The sequence below is a fragment of the Salvia miltiorrhiza genome, chromosome 5 (genome assembly GCF_028751815.1).
Source record: "Salvia miltiorrhiza cultivar Shanhuang (shh) chromosome 5, IMPLAD_Smil_shh, whole genome shotgun sequence".
In the NCBI taxonomy this organism is placed as follows: Eukaryota; Viridiplantae; Streptophyta; class Magnoliopsida; order Lamiales; family Lamiaceae; genus Salvia; species Salvia miltiorrhiza.
The window spans coordinates 53559376-53582083 of NC_080391.1; the positions used below are offsets into that span (position 1 = coordinate 53559376).

The 22708-nt window shown below is 33.9% G+C and overlaps 3 protein-coding genes and 1 long non-coding RNA gene across 9 annotated transcripts; 2 read left to right on the plus strand and 2 right to left on the minus strand.

Moving 5' to 3' along the window:
- Window positions 1-3349: 3349 nt before the first annotated feature.
- On the minus strand, window positions 3350-8429 carry LOC131025046 (probable ubiquitin receptor RAD23). Of its 2 annotated transcripts, none has more exons than XM_057954639.1 (4): window positions 8180-8429; window positions 7812-7973; window positions 7555-7608; window positions 3350-3678 (listed from the first exon to the last, which is right to left on the minus strand). In XM_057954639.1, exons 1-4 carry the CDS (start codon window positions 8201-8203, stop codon window positions 3646-3648), a joined length of 273 nt encoding a protein of 90 aa, XP_057810622.1. In that variant the 5' UTR covers window positions 8204-8429; the 3' UTR covers window positions 3350-3645. The 2 variants fall into 2 exon arrangements, with proteins under 2 accessions (XP_057810622.1, XP_057810623.1); XM_057954640.1 differs by lacking the exon at window positions 3350-3678 and adding an exon at window positions 7371-7470.
- Window positions 4081-6848, plus strand: LOC131025047 (uncharacterized). Of its 3 annotated transcripts, none has more exons than XR_009102071.1 (4): window positions 4081-4409; window positions 5269-5342; window positions 6336-6500; window positions 6595-6848. It is a non-coding gene; the product is annotated as an uncharacterized LOC131025047 (long non-coding RNA). The 3 variants fall into 3 exon arrangements; XR_009102073.1 differs by lacking the exon at window positions 4081-4409 and adding an exon at window positions 4551-4680; XR_009102072.1 differs by lacking the exons at window positions 4081-4409; window positions 5269-5342 and adding an exon at window positions 5357-5582 and having other exon boundaries at window positions 6595-6844.
- Window positions 8430-13649: 5220 nt separating the features above from the next.
- LOC131025048 (uncharacterized) lies at window positions 13650-17308 on the plus strand. 3 transcript variants are annotated; one of them, XM_057954641.1, is made up of 6 exons: window positions 13650-14113; window positions 14498-14617; window positions 15355-15720; window positions 16461-16639; window positions 16858-16957; window positions 17040-17308. In XM_057954641.1, exons 3-6 carry the CDS (start codon window positions 15529-15531, stop codon window positions 17127-17129), a joined length of 561 nt encoding a protein of 186 aa, XP_057810624.1. In that variant the 5' UTR covers window positions 13650-14113; window positions 14498-14617; window positions 15355-15528; the 3' UTR covers window positions 17130-17308. The 3 variants fall into 3 exon arrangements, with proteins under 3 accessions (XP_057810624.1, XP_057810626.1, XP_057810625.1); XM_057954643.1 differs by having other exon boundaries at window positions 13651-14113; window positions 15355-15712; XM_057954642.1 differs by lacking the exon at window positions 13650-14113 and having other exon boundaries at window positions 14124-14617.
- A 3704-nt stretch (window positions 17309-21012) lies between these two features.
- LOC131025049 (uncharacterized) lies at window positions 21013-22255 on the minus strand. Its single transcript, XM_057954644.1, has one exon. It carries the CDS (start codon window positions 21734-21736, stop codon window positions 21164-21166), a length of 573 nt encoding a protein of 190 aa, XP_057810627.1. The 5' UTR covers window positions 21737-22255; the 3' UTR covers window positions 21013-21163.
- Between the last annotated feature and the right edge of the window lie 453 nt (window positions 22256-22708).

Consider the following 22708-nt stretch of genomic DNA (forward strand, 5'->3'; position numbering starts at 1 on the left):
ATATGATACATGAAGTATATATTTAATCGTTGGTAGACTTGGAATTGTGTTCTTTAATTGTCCACAAATGAACTCCATTAAATTATCATAAATGTGACAATACCTGCAGATTCTATATGTAGCCATGCATTAGGATGAATTAGCATATCCAATGTTGACTTGGTAACAACACATTATAGGAATCAATCAACTAATCCTCCATTCTTTTTACAGCACTTGCGTCTAATTCTTTTCTTATCTCTGTTTTGTCATGATTGTCTATTTAACCCCATTTAGTTGAACGAAAGGGGAACTTATATTAGTTAATTAGACCATCCTTAACTGTTCCTTAGTTAAGTAAGGATTAAAGGGGACATTAATTAGATAGTGAAAGTTTTTTTAATTAGTTAATTAGATGATCATCTATTTAAAGACGTATTACAAGTAGCGATCAAGACGTAGTTTTTTAGGATAGTGAATTTTTTTTAATTTTTTTTTAGCAGGAGAAACAAATATTTTAAAGGACTGCCTAGCGGGGATGCATTTGCGACTAGCAGCGATTGGGAAAGGAGAGGAGGGAGGGAGGTGGTAGATCGATGACACACTAATTATGGATCAAATGACTTATTTCAAATCTTAATTATTTCAAATCTTATAATGTACTCCCTTCGTTCATTAATTCGTATTCTATGGTAAGTGATAAATAACTCTTCCCCTAAGACACGAATTGATGGACGGAGGGAGTAATATAAATATATTTAAGGTAATCATTATCATATTAATTATCCCTTTCCAGTTTATTGGTACATTATATATTAATACCATATTACGATAAGTAGTTGAACTTTTTTTTTAACATAATACAAATTCAAAGCAAAGTGAAAGTTGCTTTCAAAGCGTGACTTGACATAAAATATCGATCAATGTGATTGAGGAAGATTCCTTTAATATCATTACCCCACTACGAAAAAAAAAATTCATTCACAAATATTCTAGTACAATCGGTTGCATTGTGCAACTAATTTTCAAAATCACACTTGAACATTTTCGAATGACACTTTTTCAACATACAAATGACACTTAAAAATCTTCAAGTGTCATTTGTATATTGAAGAAATATCATTCAGAAACTAATTGCACGATGCAACCGGTTACACGGGACATTGTCTCAATTTCATTAGTAATATTAGACTCGGTAATTATTATGTGTGTCATAAAGATTAATGATATTTGTGATGTAGCTAATCATTAATAGTTAATTATACTTTTAACTGTTACTAATTTTTATAACACGAATATTAATTACCAAGTTTCATGTTAGTAATCGAAATTTTTTCTGCAGTGTCCGTAGGCAATATTCGATTTGTATTAATTTAATACATACTGTTATTTGATTTGGATTCAACAACTTTCCCGGAATTATTTAATAAGTTTAGGGGGGAAAAGCACCTTTTTGTTTTAGACAAATTAGAGCAGCATTATAGTTCAGCTGTGTTTAGGCTTCATTTCATGAGATATTATCAATATTCATATAAAAAATTAAATAAAGTGTGGCAATCATCCCGATCTCGACCAGACTGTTGTTAAGGGTTCTTTAAATTATTATTGCGTGACAAAATTTTCTTCGTTCTGTACTACAAATCCTGCAAAAGATATTTCACTATTATTTTAAAAGGATTTTGACAAATAAAATCAAGAAATCTTTTGAATTTGTAATTTTAACGAGACTTTTGAGGTGTGGCGAATTAAATTACCATTTTTTTTAATTTTGCCCATCCATTTTTTTTTCGGTTGTAAGAGTGTTGCATTGGAGCTTACGTAGATTAGTAAAGACGACGTCGTTTTTGTGAGGCTTAAACGAGGCCGTTTCGTACAGTTTTAATAAAAAAAATTATTCAAATTATAAAGAGATTTGTATATCATGTATTTACACCATAATTTTGAACATTAAACAATTTTATAGAAAACAATGTTCGTAACATGAATATTACGCGTGACAAATTAATGCACGTAAATTCCAACCCAACAATCTGACGATCGAAAAAATTGAGGAGATAAAATTGCAAAAATTGAAAAAATGGTAATTTAATTTGCCACACTTTAAAAGTCATATTAAAATTACAAATTCAAAATAGTTCGTGATTTTAACCGCCAAAACCTCTATTTTTAACTATGTTAGACAATTTTCTGGAAATGATTTATTTGCTCACAAAAATGATTTATGTGCTCACAAAACGAAAAATTATCAGCTGTTTATATAGAAGAACTCAACTTTTCTTCTAAGACGTATCAAATAAATCGATCTTTTTATGTGGCAAAACCACATGTCTCACTGCACACTGCATGCTCAATCATTTATGCCCACTAAGAGTTTCTGGTCACAATTGAAGACTCATTCTTCCCTCCTCTCTCTCTCTCTCCAATAAGATTTTGAAGGAAGGTTTTCTGTTGTAATCGAAAGGTAGTGGGGTGGGCTAGAGAAGACGACTGATCTTGACAAAGTGGTCACACTTCTTGAAATATGGATTTAGGTCCTAAAATGTTCATGCCGGTGGCTGAAGCCAATCACCAAAATCACTCTACGTGTCAGCATCGCTGTGATGAGATTTCTTTTATCTAATTATTACTATAAAAGATTGCAATAACTAAAAGAGATGAGAGATTTAAAGTTATCGTGTAGATTACATTCACACAAGCAGCCATTTTTTTATTTCATTTCTCAAGTTCGTTGAAGAAAGTAGGCAGTCTCTAAACTTCATTTAGCCCCACCCACGAGTTCCTTTTAGGTTCATTAAAAAAGCTGCTTTTAACACTAATTAGGCCTTAAAACATCCCCTAGCTGAGTTAGAACAATGCTTTTACTTTTACTCCAGAAATGGAAGGCTTTTGCACTTAAATTGTAGCACCCACAAAGAGAGTTTTATAATTACTTTAGCGACCATTTGACACTGCCTTTAACCGATCATACTTCATCGATTTGGATTATCGACACGTGTAACATACATCAGGTGTAGCATCTACGAGACCATATCATGGAAATTGAACAGATTCTGCGTTATTTCGACATTATGAAATCAAGACAGCGATTGTGCGACTGTGAAATCTTGTGCACAAGACGCTGAAGAGAGATTTTGCATAATTAGCAGTCATGCATGAATTTGGACATAACATGATAATTACATTTCTCTAAGCATGAAGTCTTGCTATACCTTATAAACCATGGAGTATTAATTATGCAGATAAAGATAGAGGAACTGAGAAGGATATTTCACTGTGCATTAATGGTTAGCAACTTAATAAAGGAAAAATTAAGATCCCAGAGAAAGAGAGACAACCATTTTGTTCTAAACAAGGCTCAACACATTGGATAGAAGAAAACAAGCTCAACCAACTTCATATACTGTGATTCCAGGGAATTAATTTCAAAATTGTCAAGGCAATGCAAGCAAGACACCATAACCATCAAAGTGTCATATCTAGAAAGCATTTTTCTAGAAATCAAATCAAGAGTTCCATTTTTTTTTTTTGATCGGGCAAAGTCATGTTAGATGTTAGTAATTAGTTTCCCATCCACTCCAAGAACCACCTTATCTCTCCATTCACCAAAATCCACCTTATATCTCCAATCTCCAATTCGCTCCCAAGAGGGATCGAACCCGGGTCACTTCACTCCAAGAGTTCCATTTGATAGTGCCTGGTCTGATTTTGCGCAGCAGAACACACTACAAGAATTGAGCACATAGACAACACAAAATAGACAACATAGTTTAGTAACTATGTTGTCAATTACTATATAGACAACTGATATAGTCAAATGTGTTGTCTATAACCACAAAAAAATATGGTCATAGACAACCGAATCTGAAATTTTGTTGTCTATGACCACTATTAGACAATAGTTTTTATTTTGTGTTGTTTATTAGCACAATAAACAAGCGGTGGTCCTAAAATGTTGTCTTTATTCGATACCTATAGACAACTGTTTAAAAATGTATTGTCTATTATATCATTAGACAACAAAAATTAACACAATTGTGTATTTTTAGTAATATAAAAAATAAACTCTCTCCTATTCTTTTTAAAATATCGATTGAGGTTTGCAACAGTTTTTCTTTTTCTCTAGATCTCTATTTCTCGTCCCCAGACCCCGACTATGGAACGTTATTTTTTTCTCTCTCTCTATTCCCTCTCTCTGCCGCCCCCTCTGACCTTTTTCACCTCCGGCGATTTCACCGTTCATCTTCACCACCGGCACGGCGAACGCTGCTGGTTGCTGTCCTCTCGATCCACTCCCAATCTCTGAATCACAATTAAAACCCCTAATTTCATCTAGGGTTTTCAGCCTCTCGAATTTTCCAACCTTCCGACGAGCATCACCGTCGCCGTCGTCGCCGCGTCTTCACCCCGCCTGAGCCGAGACGCAGCTGCAGGTACTTCCCTCTTTCTCTCTCCATGGCGGCTGTTGCGGATTGCTGCTGCACATGCAGCGCCCACGACCGCGCCTTCGCTGTGGCGTGTGGCCGCTGCTGCCCACTCTTATTTCTCTCTTATAGTTGGCTAACTGCCGGACGAGCTAGGGCTGCTGACCGATCTGCAGTCTTCCACATAAACTCCAACAGATTCTACAGCCTTGTTTCTGAATACCTTCAAAAAATTGAAGTTGCTTTTCGAGCTGGATTTGATCAACAATCGTTTCGTCGGGTATGATTTGATTTCGATGCTTTCAGTAGTTTAGTGTTTAATTCAGCTCAGTTTCATCTCATGTTTTAGTTTGTGGTTCTAATTTGTAATCTCCTTGATGCCTTATTCATTAGATCTTAAGTTATTTCCTGATTATATTTGTCGGATTTTGTGGTTGGTTTTTTCTGAATTGTTTATTCGTTCACACCATGTGTTCCTTTTTTTTTTTTTTGCTTGAAGGATAGTTTAAAAACTGAAACAACTAAGGAGCACGAAAAAATAGAGTGACGAGCCATATCTGTGTATTACAATATTATATTTATACTTGGGAGTTTTAAAGTCCATTGTCGGGGCTAGTGGGAGTGTTATTTTTTAAATTGGCAATTTGAAACCATATTAGTATATGTTTGGATGGCTGATGGGAGTGTAATATCTAAAGGTGATTTGCATGTTTTTATTAAAGTATTATTTATAAATTTTAAGTGAAGTATTTCTTAATTGAGTTTAGTGTATTAACTGAATTCATTAAAACTAAACCCTATAGAATTTACTTCTTAATTTCTTGTTCAGGTGTGAATTAATTTATTCCTCTCTTTCCATTTGTCTTAGGATGTCTTCCTACACTTGCCACTATCCCCATATATATTGGGTTTTATAGAGCTCTTTCTAATATAGCAGATGAGGTAAACTCCCCCACCATCTTGTGCTTCCCTCTTCAGTTTCTTTTTCCTTATTTTAAGAATAGGTTAGGCTTTTCTGTTGTATGTTATGTTGAACCCTTTATTTTTTTTAATTGGTCTTCTAACTTTAAAATCAAGCGATTGTTAATGGAAGGCTTCTTCTGGATACCCTCACTATTTGGTCCGACAACTGTTGCTGCTAGGCAAACTGGCAGTGGTACCCCTTAGCTTTTCCTCTACATTGTAAGACTTATCGTCCTCCTCCATTCTATATCAAAGATGTGCATTACTTGATGTCTAAAGTTTGCACGCATGTTTGTATTGGGCTAATGTGGTTGAATACCATTTGCATGATAATTTACTTGGTAATAGACCACCAATTCCTGTTAAAATATTAAATTTGAATTCATATGTAATATTTATATTCATTACGTGATGTGCAAACAAGTTTTTTGTGATATGGAAATAGTAATGTTCAAGTGAAATCCTATTAACCAATCTTTTTTTATCTTATTTTAACTATGCGGTGGTATCATCTTTAATAGGTCTCTCTCTATGAACGTGATCCAGTCCCTTCTAATTCTTTATTTTTATGTTTTCTAACTCAGAAGATGGTCATCCTCCCCTTGGGTGGTCATATACTTTTTTATTTTGCATGTTCTTCTGGTTGTCTCTCAATATATCTGTACAGATCCTCCACAGTTTTGTCATTTCTATCACATATTTGATTAGCTTTTGCTACACTGGAAATAAAAGGTTGTTGTATATCTTTAGTTATGTGTTTTTTCCTGTGATGGTAAAGGAGGATATTGTGGGAGAGATATTGATGTTAATAAATGTCACTTTAACACCCAATCAACCATTTACTTATGCGTGTTTATCTTTTAGCTCCCTATTTTTTGTCCAATTCTCATATTTGAATAGATGACAGTTTTTTTTTAATCTCTTTGACTTTTTATTTGAATCATATTTTGTTATTCTGTTCAAAATCTCCAGGTTTAAACAAAGAGAGGAAGAGATGAGGAAAGCTGAGGAGGCGGCAACTAATGGGCATCAGATTACAAATTGCTGTGAACGGTAATGAAGTAAACTCAGAATTGAAGGATAATGAGAGGTCATCTGCTGATAGGGAAGAAACTCATGATAAGAGTGATGATGAAGGTAAATTTTATATATATATCTTTTGTTCATTTAATTTTAGAAATTTAGATGATTTTAAATCTTACAGCCGTTGTATGTTATTTTGTTCATGTAGATGGAAGCTAGGTGGATGGTTCAATTTACTGGATGCTTGGTGGTGAATGTTCAAGGCTGGAGATATTAGAGGTTTTTTTTTGTAGATAAATGAAGGCGTAGTTAGTGATGATTCAATTGTAATGTCTTTTGATGAAATATCAAACAAGATGTTTGACTTTTATTATATCAATCGAGTTTTTATTAATGGTTTCTGAGTATTGTTTGGTTATTTGATATTTAAGTATTTAATTTTATCACGTATGTTAGTATTACAAAATAGAGGATTTGAATATTATAAAAAAAATATTTAAATTCGATCATAGAATAGACAATAGACATTACATGTTGTTTATAATAATATAGACAATAGATATTACATGTTGTTATTAACCGCTCAGACTATTGTCTATATTATCATAGACAACAGTTACTAAGAATTGTCTATCACCACGTGTTTGTTGTCTATGTTCACATAGACAACCGATAATATATGTTGTTTATTATCTTCTGACTGTTATCTATGTTAAAATAGACAACAGATAATATATGTTGTCTATGAGCACCCCAGAATAGACAACACCGATGACAACAACAGACATTTTCTATATAGACAACAGTAAATATCTGTTGTCTATGTGCTCAATTCTTGTAGTGACAAATCAGAAGCAATGAAAGTAAGATGCTTGTAATTAAGCCATTTTCAGAAATGCAAATCACTTTATAGAATTCCTTTTTCCAGAAAGTTATACACCACCTTCAACACTATTAAGTAAGGAAAAATTAAGTCAACTAGTCAAAATAGATCATCAAATTATTTCTTGAACTCTATCTTATTCATATGTGGATGCTCTGACAAGATCACCAAAAAAAATGCCACTTATTCCATATTCTCAATCTAGAATCAAACAGAATAAACATGTTTAGATGTAAAAAAAAAAAAAAAAAAAGGCATTCAACTAGGTAGCAAACCCAATTTTACCTTCACAGCAGGTGCACTTGATGTTGTTGACCCTTCGGCTGGAGATACTTTGCTCTTCAACATTTAATGAAGTTTATGAAATGCACTACGACACATAAAATTGTAGCATCAAAGGTGCTAAAAGATACAAAAACAAGATAAAAAGAAAGAATTTATTATCTCTAGATAGATGGAGACATTGCATGTACTTTTGAAAGATCTAGGTATTACAAGCTTTAGCTAATTACTTCAGCAATTAGTAATAGATCAGATCTTACCTTGCTCACCATGATAACAACAAAACTACTTTCAGCAACTTTATTTTCTTCTAGTGCTGTGCCGTCTTTAAGAACCTTCCCCTGATAGATAATCATTTGTTGAGAAGCAGGATAGACATTTTCTCCTTGATTACTTTCAATGATCGTTTTCACATCTTCAACCTGCAAAGCAAACAAACGTAAACTAACAGCAAGTCTACTTCAAGGCGACAAACTCAACCCTATAAGTTTGAGGTGCAAACTAAGCAGGAGAAAAGATAGAACGCATATTTCAGTAAATCTTATTACACAGCCAAATTGACAAAGTAATTGCATACTATTAAGTATCTATGGATTATGAGACAAACAAAGCAAAGAAAGAAATCAACCGCTTCGGGAAGAAAGATCAGCATTCGAGCAAATCCAAATAGGAAATTTTAGTAGCAATGTAATCAATTTCACGTGGAAACTAGAGATTTCTCATGCAATAAAGATCATTACCAACAGTGTTATGCATGCCAATTTGATCCATTTACTGTCCTGTCATAATCTATCCATGTCCACATAAATTAATTCTAGCCCAACCCCATATAGCTCTTTTATATGATTGAGTATTTTTATCGTTATAAAAGTATAATTTTTTTAATCTCACTCTTTTAATAAAATAAAATAAAAAATTAAACTGTACTAACTTCGTCCCACGAATCTTGACACGTATTCCTTTTTGGGCCGTCCCACAAATCTCGACACATTTCCAAATAAGGTAATAATTATTATCTTCTGTCTCATACTTTATCACTTTTATTATCTTATCTCTCGTACTTTATTACTTTTATATTTTATTAACTACGCACTTAAAATATTAATCTAAAATTCCTTAATTTCCGTGCCGAAATCAAACGTGTCAAGATTCGTGTTCCAAAGCTTCGAAAGAGGTTTGATAGGGAATGGAGACGAATGGAAAAGTCACAAGAGTCTATAGATAAACACAAATTTGGCTGATTCCTCATGATACACATCTTCACACCTCTTAATTTCTCACTTTCTGCACTATCCACAAACTGATTGACTCGTTTTTTTTTTTCTTTTATCATTTTCTCTAATTTGTCGAGGCAAAAAATACATACTATTATATTTTAACATTATAAACATATTAATAAATTAATCAAATAACAATTAAATATTATAAATTAGATCACATATTTAAATAAATAAAAATACAATCCAAATAATATCAATGGGATTTAAATCAATTATCTTACAGGAGAAATGTTATCTCTATATATTTGATACTTTCTCCGTCCTCCAAAGAACTTTCTATCTTTCTTTTTTCAATCGTCCTTCAAATAACTTCCTATATGTTTTAAGACATTACCACATCACTAAAATACCTCAATTAATCTTATTTTTTGTCTTTTCATCACTCTCAATACTATTATAACATCTTTTCACTACTTTCAATACATTCAACAATTTAATTTGTCTTAAAACTTGTGCCTCTCTTTCTAACAATGTCATTTGAGAATGGAGGGAGTATAAATTTAATATTCACATTTGCATATAGATATTCCAGAGATATTATGATCAAATTCACATGTTATTTTTTACATTGAAAATATTCATATGCTATATATATATATATATATATATATATATATATATATATATATATATATATATATGGTTGACTTCCATGAAAACAGCCCCCTATATAGAGAAAGAAGACATATTATGGTTCGTTGGATCAAGTGTAATCAAGGGATGAGATTGAGAATTCTTTTACTTATTATAACCATTTTTAATATTAAGATATTAATTCTGACGTTTGTAAGGTCAGTTCAGTAAAAATACAATGACCTGAATTCGGAAAGAATCATAGTATTCCTAAAATTTCTCACTTACCAAATCTTCATTCGTTAGGATGGGATTTCACTAGGGGGATATGTTTATTTTCCATATCATAGCTGAGGATCGTAGGTTATTGAATTTTTGTATTGCTTCTGCCGTCGATGAACCCTGGCTTCTTTTTTCTTTTTTTTCCCTGAAGTAGTCAATTAATCTCCTATATTGATTCTTTGTGTTGCTTCCGCCGTCGATGAACACTGGTGCATATCACGTGCATATACACATAACTTAATATTCAAGAACAAGTGCACTCAGGTTCGGAATAAATAAAGTGCAATAATTCTCAGGTTCATAACCATATGCATCTGAATTATAACATTGTTTATTTTATGCTCATTTATCTCATCTGAATTCAAAGATAAAGTTCATATTTATGTGAAACTTAAGTGAACAACTACTTTCGTTCATACGTGCAGAGAGTGGTGTTCAAGAAGAAGTGCATGAAGGTTCGTTATACGTGCAGAGAGTGGTGTTCAAGAAGAAGTGCAGAGAGTTTATTCAACTTCAAGCTTTTAAATTCGACTCCATGAACATACCTTCAAAATCCATATTAGACATTCAATGTCTGGGGTTTTCTTCAATGGAAAAAGAAATTTCTGCCACGGGGGATCTCTATCTTTTCTCTGTATGTAATCTTTGTTTATGATTTAATGCAACGAACGTATCTGCATATCTAATTTTCTATAATAAAGTAGATTTGATTACGTGTAATTAAGGTAACCTACGGTTACACAAATGAGTAAAATACCAAAGTATCCTTTAGCATATAAAATACTGCCAGTAATGGGATTGATTTACTACCGTCAGATTTCATCAAATCAACTAACGAGATAATGTCTCCTTTCTCTGCCTATCTTTGTGTTTCCATATAACTTCCCCACATATATATACATACATATATATACACACACACACACTAGCGTGTAATTCGTTGAAATTGGATGGAGAACCATTTTACATTGTAATTATCATTGTACATTGTTTATAGTCATAGTATATGAAATGATCTTTATATAAATTATATTTTAATAAATTTATTTAATCAAAATTAAATTGGTGGTACAATTCAAACTATAATAATCTCAAAAAAATTCGCTAGTTAATGTTAGTTTTTTGTTGAGAGCTAGAATAGGTTGCCTTTTATATAAGTTTTCATTTGACGAAATTTCATTAAAAAAATGATGTGGGATTGGGGATTTAAAAAAATATATAAACAAAAATAGTTGTAAATTTGACATAGGATATGATGGAGGATTGATATATTGTATTTCTTGTAAATCGTATATAGAAATGATTTACTAATTTTATAAGAGTATAATATTTTTGAAATTAAGGTAATAAATAATTTAAGATTACATCATATATGTAAACATCATCTCATCTGAACCTTACAAGACTTTTGAACATTATCTTGTTTGTAGTCGAAATATTACATTTGGCATTTTTACGTCGAACTTCTAATCATCGTCTTGTCTGAAACTTGAATATGGCATTTGACTTATAAGTATCACCATCTAGAGCTTGAAAGAATACAACATTTTTTTAGCATCATCTCATCTGCCACTTGAGAGATCAAAACTTACTCGTGGGAAACATTTCATCTGGAGCTCGTAAGACCATAACTGACTTATGAACATCATCTTGTGTGGAGTTTGAAAGATCATAACTTACTTGTGAGCATCATCTTGTCCATAATTTGATAGATCAGAGCTGAGTTCTAAGCATCACTCATATGGAGCTTGTAAGACCAAAGTTGAGTGATAAACATCATCTCATTTAGAACTTAAAAACTGTAATTAAGTTATGAACATCATCTCGTTTAGAGAGCTTGACAAATCACTTCTAACTTGTGAGGATATATATTGGTTTGAGCTAAAATTAAGTTCTGAGTATATCTCGTATGGAGTTTCATAGTCCATAATTGAATTTTTAGATTTATTTCGTTTAGAACTACAAAGAAGCATATACCAAGCAGAAATACTTATCAATTAATTGGCCAATTTGTATTATCATTAATTTAATACAGAAGAAAATTTTGTCATCTTGAACAAATAAAAAACTTATGCAAACATGTCAATATGATTTAGTTCTTTAAATATACTAATAAGCCAAATTTTATTATATATTTTAATTAATTTTATATGTAAATATTAATGTTTACAAGATCATCTTATGCTTACCAGACAATTAAAATTTCAAGCTTTCTCAATGTTGGATTAGATGATTTAAATTTAGAGTTTTCACATTTATATTAAACTGAATGCCCCTTAAACGAACACCAAATAATTGAATTTATTGATTTGATTATTGGTTCCAGTTCCCTTGTTGATCTCAGCCAGCTAGTGCTGGAAAAGGGTGGTGGTGAGAGCCTGGCAGAATGGTTCTTCAAGCTTTGGATGATTTGGAGGCTGCTATGTGGTGAAAAACATGGAGATAAGAAAGATGGTGGGGTGGTGGACGTGAGGGAGTGCAGCAGGCAACTGGGGTATTTTCAGAAAGCAAAAGAGCAGTTAACTATTGAAGGGCGGGTTCTTCCTGTAGAGGGAGTGGATTTTTGGTACCCTCCGCCGAGGAACGTACTACGGCTGGATGTTGATGTGGCGTACAAGGAGGATGGTTGCCGGTTGGGAGCGGATTTCATTTTCCGAAATGATAGAGGGGAGATTGTTGTGGCGGGAGCTCAGCCTATTGGTTTTACTGAAACGGTGCTGCTTGGCGAGCTGCATGCTATGCTTATCGCAGTGGGAGTGTGTTTCTCGTTAGATTTGGGTCCCGTGGTTCTATTCTCGGACTCTCTCTTGGCGATTCATTTGCTTCATGATACTCACCATGGTTCTGATTCTTTGTGTGACGATCTGCATGAGGCTTTTGCTCATGCTCGTGAGACGGTGGTGTTGGACTTTTTACATGTTCGAAGGGAGGCTAATAGAACCGCTCATGAACTTGCTAGACTAGCTTTGTCCTTATCTGATGTAATGATTTGGAAGTCAAGTTTCCCTACTTGGCTTTCGAATATTGCTCTTTCCGATTTGAATTAATATAGCTCTTCTTCTCTCTAAAAAAAAAAAGATTATTGGTTCCAATAATCTAGATAAATCAAGTACTTAGTTCTGGAAAAAAAATAGTAATAATTCGTATGGAAGTTGGTTGTTTTGATTTTATAAGAAATAACAAAACTAAATTATTTGATCTTTTTTTAATTTTATACAATAAAGCATAACATAAAATTAATTAATTAATAAAAAATTAACTTTAATATTTAAAAGAATAATAATTTATTCATTTCAAAATTATTTTTTAATAATTTTTATATCGAATTAAATATTTTTTTTGAAATATTTAATTTAACATCCATATTGAATATTATTTTATGAATCGATATTAATGGTTTTTTGAAAAGAATTAAAATAGCAAGAAAAAATAAAAGAGAGATAGAGAAATTTTGGAGGAAAAACATGAGAGCACAGGTGAATCTTGAAGGTAAAACAACTCTTATTTTATATAGTATTAATATATTTTTTTAATGTAATAATATTTAGATATTTAAAATATAATACTAGTAGGGTGCGTTCACTTTGAGGTATAAGGGAGGGATAAGCTACATTTACCACTTTCGTTTGCTTTGATGTATGAAAAAATTCATGCATGTGGTATAATTTTTCAAGCAGCCTCTTATCTCTTGGGAAATGGATAATTTTATACTAAGGTAGGGTGGTATAATTTTATACCATATATGAAGGGAGGAATAATAAATGTATTATCATTCAAACCAAACAAAATATAAAATATGTAGTCCCTACTTAAAGGGATTAATTTATAGAGTAAATATATAAAACTGTCCACTTTCATATTGTAAAGATAAAAAATGTTCACTAAGATAAAAATAATAAAAATTGTCCACTTTATGGTTGAAAGGACGGAAATGCCCCTCAGCCTAAAATAGCCCATTTCATCTCCACTTCCTCTTTCACGGTTTCACTCTCCCTCCCCCCCTCTCTCTCTCCCTCCGAGCTCAGATCGCCGGCGAAGCGCCACTATCCCGGCCTCGTCGCCTCCGCCATCTCCTGCTTCAACCCCCGCCGCGACTTTAGCCTCCCATGTAGAAGAGCATACTGGAGATGTAGAGAAGAGGCGCGAAGAGGAAAATCCCCTGGCGCTTGAGGAGGAAAGAGAGCAGGATCCAGACGAGGCGCTGCGCGAGCGTCTTGGGCGGCGGGCGGCCCAATTTGGAGCCGCGGTGGCGGTAGCGCGGAGAGTGACAAGTGCTTCTCCTTCACAAGTTCGGCCACCGGCCTTGCCCTCAGATTTTCCGGCGATAGCAGCAAACTATAGCAACCGCCGCCTTCCTCTGTACATTCGCACCGTCGATTTTGTCGCATAATCCGGTAATTCATTGTCGAGGCTAAATCCAATCAAAGGTGCGTGCTTTCATTTTGATTTCAAATCTGTTGATCCCCAAATTTAGGGCTTTTTTCTAATGGATTCCATCCATTAATTTTATCGGTTCAAATCAAAAGTACGTCATAAGACTTCAGTTCTATTTTAAAATTGTGTAGCAGAAGCAGATAATCTTTGGATAAAGAAATGGTGTATTTTTTGACTTGTTATGATTATCATTAGCAATTTTGGGGCTTAGTATGATATGAATTGCACCAGCATTGTATGAAGTTGCATTGGTCTCTCGAATTCGCAGAAGTCTTCCATTCACTCCCTTCTCGATCTTCCTTCGCCCCACGACGTAGACCCAGTCAGTTATTTATCTCTCTTATTCGCTTTCTTTATTCTTGCTATTTTGTTTGCAGCTTCTGTCAGTTGCTACACACCTCGGAGCAGTATTCTGCTTTGCTGCCTTTTGTTTTCATAGCCTGTATGTCTTTCTGGCACTTTTCGCAATTGGAGAGCTACTCGTATTTGCTACCCAGGTACTGTTCTTCCCAGTCATCTTTGCATATTTAGATTTCTAACCTGGTTGCATTTTTTGTCCATGCGTCTTGATTTGAACTAAATTATCTAAATTCAAATGTGCATTAAAATTTCATCGATGACCTTTGCAGGCCCCTGTAAATTTTGTTTGTCTACATTGTGTCAAGCCTAGTCTTTGACCACTATCAATGGCAATATCTACTGTATCAATTCATATATTTTAGGTGCAGATCACAATGGGCTTACATCTGATGTAGAGCTCCACTGTGAATGCCATTGGGACCACTGCTCTAACAGCTTTTCGAGCTTTTGCTTACTTTGTCTGATAATAGAAATATAGAATGGAAACTTATCAGTAGCAATTACAATTCAAAATAGAATAGTGTGTGCATAGTTGTAGCATACCTTGGAAGAGAGCTATATATTACATGCACCGAAGGTTGCTGCTCATCAAAAGGCCTCTTAACACCAGATATAGCTGGTATATCAAGTTACGGAAAGAATAAAACCAGGAAACTAGCAAATTAGGTTATTGCATGAGAGCATGAGAAACAACAAACATGACATTCAAGTCCCAGCAGTTCCTCAACAAGTACAGAGTAAAACCACCAAAGCTACAGAAAAAGGATACAATTAGCATCCATCTCCCTTTTACTTGAAAGTACTTCATTTTTCTTAAGATTGCTGACATTTATTTCACTTTGAACTGATAAATATCCATTTCCACGATGCACAGATCTAACAGACACCACTTTTTCTACATCTGCAACTGAATCTATTATTTTCAAACCAATCACAACATTACTATTTGGACCCCTTTCAAAGTCGGAGCATCCATATTTTCATCCAAAATGGCTCCCCATGAATCTCTTCTGTTACCTTAGAGTTTAGAGGCAGAGATTCAGAGTTAATGGCTTCTGGTGATGTGCCGTCCTCTCCCCTCGTCGGGCTTCTCCAGGTTTATGTTCTTATTTCGTCGTATATTTCATTATATATTTTCTCCTACACTAGATTGTGGGCTCCACAGAGCGGCAGCTCCACGGAGCTCGAGATACTGCAGCGGAGCGGCAGCTCCACGGAGAAGAAACAAGCTGGTATTTGTGTGTGTCTAGTTATCTCTGTTTCTCTATCTATTGATGTTTATTGAAGAAATATGAGTTTTGTCATCGGAATTGATTGTGATTTTGTGTTTGATGTGACAAGTTGAGGTAGTTTGATTTGAGCAATTGTTATCAGCTGTTATTTTTCTGGTAGTTCAGAAGCAGCACTAACTTCTTGTAACCCTGCTACTGTGCAATGCGTTGATCATATTTCAGAGAACAATTGGGGGCTGTTTCAACTGGGGTTTATGCAGGGTTTTGTTCACAAGTTATCTTTTTCCTTTTTTTTTGTTCCCTTTTTTTTTCTCTAATTTTGGTTATGCAGCTGATGCTTTGCTTCTACTGTTGTTAATTCAAGTTTGATTACCCATTTGGCTTAATGCGGTATATCCTTGGTGATATTTCGACGAATTGATACAATTGGACGGTGAATTGTGAACTGATAAAACTGATGGGAACTGTAAATATGTGAACTGATAAAATTGATCTGAGGGTTACTGTGAGTTGCATAAGCTGGCATTAGTGTAAGGCATGTTCTTGGAGAATCACTGAAATATGTTTTAGCTGATGCCATGAGATAGTTGGTTGAAAGAATAAATGTTTATTGTTATCACTACTTTTTCTATAAAGTTGATGGGAGCCCTTCAGGAAACTGCGTCACAATATGTGCTATAACTTGTTTAAAAGAGAGAGTTCGTGAAGCAAAAGTTCTTAGTCATGAATTTTCTGGATGTCATGACAGAGGACTTTACCAGAGGACTCACCTGTCCACTCTTCAAGCAGCGATGACTTTGTAGCAATTCTTGATGCGGAGCTGGATGCTGCTTCTGATTCATCAGACGATTCTGAAGCAGTTGCAGAAGAAGAGGAGAGTAGTGAGGAAGACGATGATGACAGAAGTGACTATTTGGAGCTTGGGAGGTATGCTTAATTGCCTTGTCCTGAAATCACTCTGCATGCGATTTAATTGTCGTCTCTAAACTTGCCAAAATCTGTTGCCTTTTCTGCTGGGGTAAAATATGTGGAAAGGCCTGCTTCGAAAGTTTCCTAAAAAGGGGTCCAATAAAAAAGGAAAGCTTGTTTGATGAACTGGTTTGGTTTTGGCCCTCGTGTGTTTTCCTTGGATATATGTTTTACAGGACTCATGAGCCACAAACAAAGTCCGAGATGGAGAATGAGAGGAAGAGGACGATGGAGGTTATACAAGAGAATAACAGGAGGTTGCAGGAGAGGAATAAGGTTCTCATAGAAGGACGATTTGCAGATTTCATCGAACTTTTGTGATAATCAAGTATCTTTAATTTGTGAGTGGGTCTGGCAGATTGGGATGAGCAAGATGAAGGCGAAGAAATGGCGCACCAGTGGGAAGATGACTGGGATTATTGGGTGCTTGGTTGTACATGAAGCTTGATGAGTTGTGATGCTTGCCGCAGAAAATGTATGACTTGATTTTGGAGTTTGTTTAGGGGCCAAAAGTTTTTCTTTTGTTTTGTTGGATTTTGAAAATTGTAAAAGTGTTTTATTATTTATTAATCTTGTCGGCTAAAGACTAAAGTATGAAGCTTAATTGGCATGTTCTTGGAACTGAAATTTTGTATTCTGAAGTATATAATTCGGGTTCTTGAATTCACGACCGCATCTATGAATTCACAATTTTATATTCTTGAATTCACAACCAAAATAAATTATGTTTAGTTGTGAATTCAAACTTTAAAAACTCAAATTCACAACTACTTGAATTCACAATCAAAATAAATTCTGGTTGTGAATTCACTAAAACTCGAATTTACAATCAAAATAAATTCTAGTTTTAGTTGTGAATTCAAACTTTAAAAACTCAAATTCACAACTACTTGAATTCACAGCCAAAATAAATTATGGTTGTGAATTAAATTTTAGTTGTGAATTCGACTGGTTGTGAATTCACAATCAAAAAATTCTGGCTGTGAATTAAATTTTGGTTGTAAATTCACAACCAAAAAATTCTTGTTGTGAATTCGACTGTGTAGGGTTTAGGGATAAGGGTTTAGGTTTTAGGGTTTAGGTTTTATGGTTTAGAGTGAGTTTAGAGTGGGTTTACGATTTAGGGTTTAGGTTTTAGGGTTTAGAGTTGATTTATCAAGTGACAAAATTGATACACCACAAGATTCTTTTTTGTAAAAGGTCTTGAGTTCAATTTCACCTGCATGCGGTGTATTGTATCACCTTGTGTAGAGGTGATAACACTCACTTTTCCATGATTTTTAATGTTCATATCATGTCAATTTAGGGTTTATGTTTTAGGGTTTAGGGTTTAGAGTAGGTTTACGGTTTACGGTTTAGGTTTTAGGGTTTAGGGTTTAGAGTGGATTTAGGGTTTAGGGTTTAGAGTGAGCTTAAGCTTGTGAATTCACAATAAAAAAATTCTTATTGTGAATTCGACTGTTTAAGGTTCAGGGTTTAGGGTTTAGGGTTTAGAGTGAGTTTAGGGTTTAGATAGGGTTTAGGGCTTACGGTTGTGAATTAAATTTTCGTTGTGAATTCGACTGATTTTGAATTCACAACCAAAAAATTCTTATTGTGAATTAAATTTAGGTTGTGAATTCGACTGGTTGTGAATTCACAACCAAAAAAATATGGCTGTGAATTAAATTTTGATTGTGAATTCGACTAGTTCAGTTCAGTTGTGAATTCACAATCGTAATAATTCACAACTAGGTTTTAGTGTTTCAGTTCAGTTCAGTTGTGAATTTACTGTTTCAGTTCAGTTGTGAATTCACAATCGTAATAATTCACAACTAGGGTTTAAGGTTTCAGTTCAGTTCAGTTGTGAATTCACTATCGTAATAATTCACAACTAGAGTTTAGGGTTTCAGTTCAGTTCAGTTGTGAATTTACTGTTTTAGTTCAGTTGTGAATTCACAATCGTAATAATTCACAACTAGGGTTTAGGTTTAGGGTTTAGTGTTTCAGTTCAGTTGTGAATTCACAAACAAAAAATTCTGGTTGTGAATTCGACTGGTTGTGAATTGTGAATTCAGGGTTTTAGGTTTTAGGGTTTAGAGTTTAGAGTTGATTTAGGGTTTAGGATTTAGAGTGGGCTTAGACTTGTGAATTCACAATCAAAAAATTCTTGTTGTGAGTTCGATTGTTTAAGGTTTATGGTTTAGAGTGAGTTTAGGGTTTAGGGTTTAGATAGGGTTTAGGGTTTAGGGTTTACGGTTGTGAATTAAATTTTCGTTGTGAATTCGACTGGTTTTGAATTCACAACCAAAAAATTCTTATTGTGAATTAAATTTAGGTTGTGAATTCACAACCAAAAAAATCTGGTTGTGAATTAAATTTTGATTGTGAATTCGACTGGTTGTGAATTCACAAACAAAAAATTCTGGTTGTGAATTCGATTGGTTGTGACTTCACAATTCACAACCAGTGTGAATTGCAGGATTTTTTAAAGGGGTGATGTAAAGTGGACATTTTTTTAATTTTTAATGTGAAGGGTATTTTGGTAACAGTGGACATTTTTTAAGTTTTTTATTTTAGTGGACATTTTTTATCTTTACAATATGAAAGTGACCATTTTAAAAATCCACTCTAATTTATATCCTTTATATTATCCATCCATTTAAAGGGATAAAAAGTAAACACACCGGATAATATTTATATATCATGCAACGTCAATAATATAAAATATTGTTTAGTTATAACCGAAAAGAATTGTGCATATGTGTATGTTAAAATTGTGAAGCGGTAAAAACCAGAAAGTATAATTCTACACGTAAAATCTGTGTTACATGTTGCCCACCCAAATACTCCTTTTTATCCAAAAAGTAAAACCTAACAATTTGCTCGATCATCCAATTACTTTTTATATTCAAAAAGTGAAATATATGCCAAAACTACTTCTTTTTATCTAAAAAGTAAAATCTATAAATTAAAACGCTTCTATCCACCAAATCAATAGAAGTATTTCATGTCAACCAATTAAGAGACATGTAATACGAGTTAATAACTTCCTAGCTATTTAAAAGACAACAATAAAAAAAAACAACAACTAGTAATAAATTCTTGTAGATTAACCATTCTTCTAAAAAAAAAATGTACAATAAATAACCATTAGTTTACTCACATGTAATACGATCCGTGGCACATGGCTTAATTAAAATATCAAATCACATATGCGATGCGTATTTTGTTTTTATTTTTAAAGAGGGGTAATTAGTGTATAGATATAAAAATTTTATTTACATCTTCGTATTTAATATAAAATTTTAATTATAATTATAAATATAAAATTTTAATCACTTTTTATCGTTAAAATTTAATTATAAATATATGAACTTTAAATTTAATTAATTTTTGATCCGTTTTTTTATTTTTTCAAATTAAAGCTAATAATTATAAATATATGAACTTTAAATTTAATTGATTTTTGATTTTTTATTTTTTAATGTTTGAATCTTGACGCAGACAATTTTTCGCTATAAAATTAAATTATACTCCCTCTGTTCATGAAAAAGAGTCCTACTTACCCAATTTTTTTTGTCCATGAAAAAAAATCTCATTTAACTTTTTGAACCATCACATCATAGATTTTCTCTTACATTTAACTATAAATTGTACTTTTATTCCACTTTTTAACTAAAAATGTACTTTTATTCTACTTTTTTGTACTAATAATACCCCTACAAATTATACCTTTATCTCACTTACACCTACTTTAACTACTTTCTTAAAACCCGAGCCGAACCCCAAATGAGACTCTTTTTCATTGACGGAGGGAGTAAAATTTAATTATGACATGCCAAAATTAAAATTGAATAGACAAAATCAATTATTCAATTGACTGATGACCTTGCAGAAGTACCCGATTAAAACTAATTCATTTAACTGTGAAATCTTTACATCTTAAAGAATGAAATTCTGAATTTAATTTTCTGAAGGATGAAATAGACTTTTTGAATTTATAAAATTTATCGACAAATTTTTAACTTTCCTTTTCGTATTTTAATTTTTAAATTATTTTCCTCAAAATTTTTAAAATTGATGTTAAATATAAAAGGTGAATAGAGTTAATATATTTATAATTAAAATTAAAATTTAATATTTGATAAATTTAAAAGTGAATAAAGTTAATGTATTTATAATTAAAATTTAAATTTAATACTTAGATACGAAAAAAAGGAGTAAAATTCATGAAAAGAATCTTTTTTACTAATCCCAAGTATTCTCTCTTTTAAACTGTGCAAATTTAAATTCCAATTTCAAAGGCTCTTTCAGTTTATGAGGTAAAATAAATTAAGAAGTGGGGAGTATTTATTAAGTATTAACGCCAAATTCGTTTATTCAGTCCAACCAAATTGTTTTGATCTCCTAATTAACAAATTTTTCAATATAGTATTAAAAAAATAAAGAGATATCAACAGTATTTTTTCCGCCTAAATTTGAGACTAACATCATAGGGTACTATTGGGCCGGCAGAGTTTCGGGTCTCCATCCGAAATCACCCGACCCGAAACCCAAATCCGAGTAATCAAACAACCCGTCTAGCGCCACGTATTCACCACCGTTGCCACAGCTATAGTTCGACTCCGACTCCCCGAGTCCGAACTCGAACGAGTCATAACCCGGCGCTTCCCAGAACTCGCTCCCGAGTTCAGACGAGTGGGACTCAACTCGGACCAACTCAGTCACCGGCTCACCCTCCAATCCCCCGGAAGAAGAGGAGGGCGGAAGCCCGAGCTCATCGTCGGAAGCCTCCAGCAAGTACCCCAGATCCGGCCGCGATTCGCCGGAATCCGACGTGAGATCCACGAATTGGACCGCCTCCCCGCCGGCGGAAGGGGAAGCGATGATTTCCTCCTCGAAGCTCTTCATGAAAGAGTCCAGATCCTGAGTCACGGTGCAGCAGAACTCGGCCTCGTCGTCGAAACTATCCAGAAGATTCTCCCGGAGCCGCTTCACCTCCGGCGAGTACATCTCCAGCTCCGCCTCCTCCAAGTCGTCCCGCCCCCTCTTCTTCGCCTTCAAATCCTCCATCGATTCAAAACAAAAAGGAATCCCCAAAACTGTTGTAGAGAGAGAAACAAAAGCGTGCTGCGATGAGAGAGTAAAAGGGAGGTGAGGGAATTTATAGGGGGTGAAATGTGGGGGGTGATGATGGTGACGTGGGGGAAACAAGGGGGCCAAATCACGGGCGTCTCGGCAATTGTATATTGCTTTCCTTTGACGTGTCTGCTCATCTGCTGCCTCGTATTCTTGGTATTCACTTTTCTATTTTGTCATCCATTTTTTTTTCCTTTTCTGGAATTTCTGAATCGGGCGTGATTAACTGAATTTGAATGTGCGTTTGGCGTCCGAGTCTGTGGGGCCTACTTAAGGGCATAGTCAATCACGACCCCCCAAATTTCTTTTTTCCTTTAATTTTTTTGTGGGTTTGGGCGTAAATGAGGTTGGCCGTCGGCACCGATGGAGCGATCCCATCCAACGTGAAAATTGTGACGTGTTTGTTTTTTGTGAAAATTATTGGAATATTTCGCCCTCTCGATTTAGAATTTTTAGATGGGAAACGGTTCCAGGATTCCGCTATTTAATCCTACATAAATAATAATTAAAATAAATATTGTGAAGATGGAAATTTCGTTGCACCTAACCTAATATGTGAAGGATGTAATTTCGTCGCATTCTTGTTCTATTGTCACATTTAATAATTAAATTTGCGAAAATTACAATTATGTCCACACATTTTAGAGGTTTTCGAGTTTACAAAGTTCCGTCTTTCACAAATATTAAAGCATGAGTTTCGAATTCGAGTTTTATTCCTCTTGTTGAAATATCTTCATAAACTAGTTACACAATTATGCAAACTAGTGGTATTGATTTCTTGACAAAGAAAAAGGGAAAACTGACACAGTTAATGTGGTCTTGAATCTCCCAAATTTAATTAACCACATGCGACTGAAAAGGTTAATCGTAATTCGTAAATGTAAACTATAGTTACAATTCATGCAA